General features: G+C 46.0%; 1 protein-coding gene across 1 annotated transcript in view; it reads left to right on the top strand.

Annotated features, from left to right (window-relative positions):
• The window catches only part of ek1 (eph-like kinase 1), a gene marked incomplete at both ends in the record, with an annotated part of 76091 nt that overhangs the window by 39525 nt on the left and 31566 nt on the right, over nucleotides 1-5000 (top strand). The window contains 2 exons of the mRNA XM_080855259.1: nucleotides 1857-2019; nucleotides 3759-3867. Of these exons, the coding sequence (XP_080711385.1) occupies nucleotides 1857-2019; nucleotides 3759-3867 (272 nt within the window). The remainder of the gene's footprint in view (nucleotides 1-1856; nucleotides 2020-3758; nucleotides 3868-5000) is intronic.

The following is a 5000-nucleotide window of genomic DNA, read 5'->3' as shown; positions in this document are numbered from 1 at the left end:
TCATTTTCATGAAACATGTTTAAATGATGTTCCTGTCAATTTTTCATTACCTTCCCCATAGCCACCGGCACCAACGGTATCTGACTGAAACGACCAACTGCCAGCAGAACAAAATGGCAGAACGGCGCTTCACTCATTAGCCCACAACACTCTCCGATATTCCTGAGTGCTCCTTTAGCATCATTAGCTTTAAACAGCTCCCAAAGATCAGGTTCTCCTCCATCATTCAGATGTACGTTTCTTACTTGCCAGTCGTGCAGCCAAGGTGGCTCAGGGCTGTTGTGCCGACGGTGCCAGTGGCAGTCAGGGTGGGGGGGAGGGGGGCAGTTAATGATGATTATGATGTATGCAGGTTATTATGAAGTCTCTGGGTCTGAGATTGAGGCCACAGATGGGCCGGATTGGCAGAGGCTGCTGTGAGCGCTCTGTGTTTGATGTCAGCCATTTGGCTCGTGCCGCACTCTAGCATACTCACCGTAAACACCTCCATTTTTCACCCGCGCCGGCTGGAGAGGCCCCCAGACAGCGAGCGAAGGGACACACAAGATGAGATGGGCCTCTGATGGCACAATACTAATTAGGGAGAGAATGAATGGAAATACATCACATTGAAGTTCTGGAGAACAATACGCTATTTTTTTCTTTTTCAGGGAGATGGACACCATTTTGAAACAAATGGACAAACACACGCACACACACATGCACACACACACACTGATTTAACTAGCTACCACATTGGCTACTGTTGATATAATGGAATGTTATTCCTGATACATACTTGCCTATTTAGTGAGCCAAAATGCAATGTTTCTCAAATATTAACTACCTAGCCTGTCCACACGTGGCCTAATTAGTCTACTGAAAATTAACAGATGATAAATTACGGTCCATTAATGGCTGTTTGTCATAATATCAGTTAATTACCCAACCAATCCTAAATCCTGACCTGTATAATCTCTCTAACAAACTGTCAAATAACAACAGGAAAACACTTAATTGTCACCTGTCCACTCTGCATGTTTATGCTACAACTTGCGCTTTGCCTGGCCTTTCAGTATATGAGTCAGTGGACGTGATGCCACTGAATGAGTTTGAAATGTCAAATGCAAGCACAGCGAAGTAGTTAGATGATGGACTGTATGATTAACGATAGGTCATTAGCGTGTGGTAGGACATTGGCCTCGACATTCAATTCACAGGGCGTAACATTTAACAATAGTCATTCACAAGATAAACACCTTGGGCTCTCTATGGTTGCTCCCAAGATGGGAGATGTGGTCAATAGTTTCCAGTCCATTCTGATGGAGAAAATGATGGTACAAATCAGGACTGATCCAACGATGATGGTAGTCAGCGTTTCTGTCATTTAGTTTTCTCATCCATCAGCTAGCAGCACCATAGTGATTAGCCCTAATAGCATTAGCATATTGTGATAGAGGAGAGGTGCTTGAATGAGCACTAAATAAGACCCAGGTCCCTCTGACGCTAAATGTTAATCGGTGATTGATTCAAAGCCAATCATTGCAATTTGTCCACTCAACACTTGTTTGATTGAGTGTGATGGGTGTGATGGATTGAGATGGCCAGGTCAATATCGCCCGTCCCTATTCAATGTAGCCTTTTATCCCTGGTCAGGAGAGAGTGTGTGTGTGTGTGTGTGTGTGTGTGTGTGTGTGTGTGTGTGTGTGTATTGACCCTCCTCACCTGATCTAGTATCTGTTATCTGGCACATAATGTTCTAAAAGTAATGCTGGAGGGATGAAAGCTTTTACGTGAACCAAAAAAAAAAGAACAAAACGGATAGCACTGATTTGAAGTAAACCAATCATTTTTCTGCGATATTTTGCCTCACTTAGAACCAACAAGACCAGAACTACACGGTCCTGAAGACCAAGGCCAACGTGATGACAGTGGACGGCCTCAAGCCGGGGACGACCTACGTGTTCCGCGTCCGGGCTCGCACCGAGGGTGGCCATGGCAACTACGGAGGCGAAATCGAGCTGGAGACGAGCCACGATGGTGAGAAATAGCTTCAGAGATGACCTCCGTCTCTCTCTCCATCCCATCCAATCTCCGTCTCGTTTCATTTCTCCCTGATCCTCTCACTCATCTTTACAATCCTCCTCTCCCTTTCCACATCTTGTATCGCCCCCCCCCCCCCATCACTCTCCCTTACATCCATCGGGTGTATGGGCTCAGTAAATCCTCTGTAATGCGGTGGACCGGTGTGTGTGCTCAGCGCTAGGCACAGAGACGCTGCTATTCAGCCATCATTAAAACTCCTCTGAGGACAACAGGAACACATAGATCCCAAACCGCTCTCTCGCTCTCTCTCATTCTCTCCCCCTCTCTCTTTCTCGCTCTCTCGCTCTCTCACTCTCTCTCATTCTCTCCCCCTCTCTCTTTCTCTCTCACTCTCTCACTCTCTCTCATTCTCTCCCCCTCTCTCTTTCTCTCTCTCTCGCTCTCTCACTCTCTCATTCTCTCCCCCTCTCTCTCTCGCTCTCTCACTCTCTCTCATTCTCTCCCCCTCTCTCTTTCTCTCTCTCTCTCGCTCTCTCACTCTCTCTCATTCTCTCCCCCTCTCTCTTTCTCTCTCACTCTCTCACTCTCTCTCATTCTATCCCCCTCTCTTTTTCTTTCTCTCTCTCTCCCTCTCTCTTTCTGGCTCTCTCTGGCTCTCTCACTCTCTCTCACTCTCTCTCCCCCTCTCTCTTTCTCGCTCTCTCGCTCTCTCACTCTCTCTCATTCTATCCCCCTTCTCTCTTTTTCTTTCTCTCTCTCTTGCTCTCTCTCTCTCTCCCCCTCTATCTTTCTCTCTCTCTGGCTCCCTCACTCTCTCTCATTCCTCTCCCCCTCTCTCTTTCTCTTTCTCTCTCTCACGCTCTCTCTCTCTCTCTCCCCCTCTCTCTCTCTCTCTCTCTCTCTCCCTCACCGGTAGACCACTTCAAAAGAGCGCCATCCATACAATTAATGGCAAGCATAGCGCTCCTCTCTGTCCCATTGTCTCCAACACACAACAGCAGAACAATAATAAGCTCTCGGGAAGGATTTGCTTTCATGCTGCTCAATTCACTTGGATTTAGATTTTTTTTTTTCAAGAGGCCATCTAATTGGGCTCGCGCGACAGTTTTCTACCCCTTTAAAAAAGCTGTTTATTTCTGGAGGAGTGATACCTCAAGACAGTTGATCTGATGTCGAGGCTGGGCGGCACACATTCTCAGCACTGTGAAGCCTTAATGGCACGGGCTTTTATCTTTTGAGAGAGCTCAATTAGCCCTCCGAGAGAGAGAGGCACATGTGTGCCTGGGTTGTCAACCCTCTACTGATCTATTTGTGAATTGTTTGAAGTTGTAAACATATAGGTTTTCTGCCCTGCTTTCTCTGTGCTAGTTGTATTTCCCACCAAAGGCTGTTTCTACTGATGTTTTTTCAGACACACGTCTTATTGGACTGTCAAGAGAATAGACAGTTGAAAAAATAAATACATTTGTTGTTGGTTGGTTGGTTGGAGTTACTGACTTTATACAGTAGGTGGTTATATTATTAACACCATTTGTTGCAATTGTCACATTAGTTGTTTATTGATTTATATAGAGAGGGACATTCACAATAGACATTGTCTCAAAGCGCTGGTTTCATGTGATGTTCATGACAGTGTCAAGCGTTAAAGTCAATAATCTGCTTAAAAGGTTTAAATTGTGCTTTGATATATTTTGATCCTAATCTGACTCCTTCTCCCCTGTGCCCTGTGACAGACATGCTGGCCGTTGGAGACCCCAACCAGTTTACCATCCTGCTTGCGTCCGTGGCAGGGGGCATCGTGCTGCTGGTCCTGCTTGTGGCATGCTTTGTCGTGAGCGGAAGGTGAGTGGAAGTCTCCTCAGCGTTTCAGGAATGGCTTGGGCGACCAATATCGCCTTCCTATCAATACTGCGATAGCTAATGATCACCTTGTGTGTCAGATCCTCAAACAAGCTCTACGGAGTGTAAATACAAAACATGTGACCAGTTGTCATCTCTGTGCTCAGCATTTATGGATTGGGAGTATAGCGAATCTGCTCCATGGCGATGAGTCGTTATGTAGGTCATTCGAGGCTGAATGATGTACCTTTGTCAATAAAACAATTTCCTCTCCATCTAATTAACCTCAACAAGGGTACTTAGGAAAAAGCTGACGCGAGACATCAGACGGTGCAGGGGGAGATGTAATGATAGCAGCAGCAGCACATTTGCGTTCGCAACGCAGCCAATAGCGTTGATTAGTATATCTCATAATTTATTTATATGTGGATCTCAGAGGACGGATATGCAACATTGAGAATAAGATGCATGGTAGGCTGTGTGTGTGTGTGTGTGTTGTGTGTGTGTGTGTGTGTGTGTGTGTGTGTGTGTGTGTGTGTGTGTGTGTGTGTGTGTGTGTGTGTGTGTGTGTGTGTGTGTATGTATGTGTGTGTTTTCACAAGGGTGTGGAGGCGTGTTTGGGTGAAACCACACACAATAGATCCCTTCGGAGAGGCTCTGCTCTGGGAGTACTTTTCTCTCTCTGCTTCACAAGATGAAAGCATTTCACTCGAAAGCAGAAAAAGAAAAGCTGCTTGAAAGCATGCGCGAGGAACTGAAAGAGCAGCGCGCTGGCTAAAAGGAAGAAAGGTCACAAGATAGAAACAAATTAAAAAAATGAGGGCAAGAGCAGAGAAGTGGGCATGGAAAGAGGGTGCTATGGAGAGAGAAGCAGAGAGTGTTGGCTTTACCCTTTATATATTTACCACTAGCATTCTATGGCTGGAGGATCATAGGCATCAGATCAATGCTCGAACAGACGGTTCATCACATTAGCTGTCTCCTCTCCTCTCAGTCGGCTGCTGCCACAAGTGTGACCCGGTGGATGGTTCTGATCTGTATCTACAGTATGTGTGTCTGAAATACCAGACTGTCAATCTCAAAGAGGAGATGAGAGCCTGTGGGGCATCAGCCATGGGGCATTTTGGTTCATTTAA

This window comes from Sprattus sprattus, assembly GCF_963457725.1.
Source record: "Sprattus sprattus genome assembly, chromosome: 17".
Lineage (NCBI taxonomy): Eukaryota > Metazoa > Chordata > Actinopteri > Clupeiformes > Clupeidae > Sprattus > Sprattus sprattus.
Note: the sequence above shows the minus strand (reverse complement) of the source record. Positions and strands in the feature narration are given on the sequence as shown.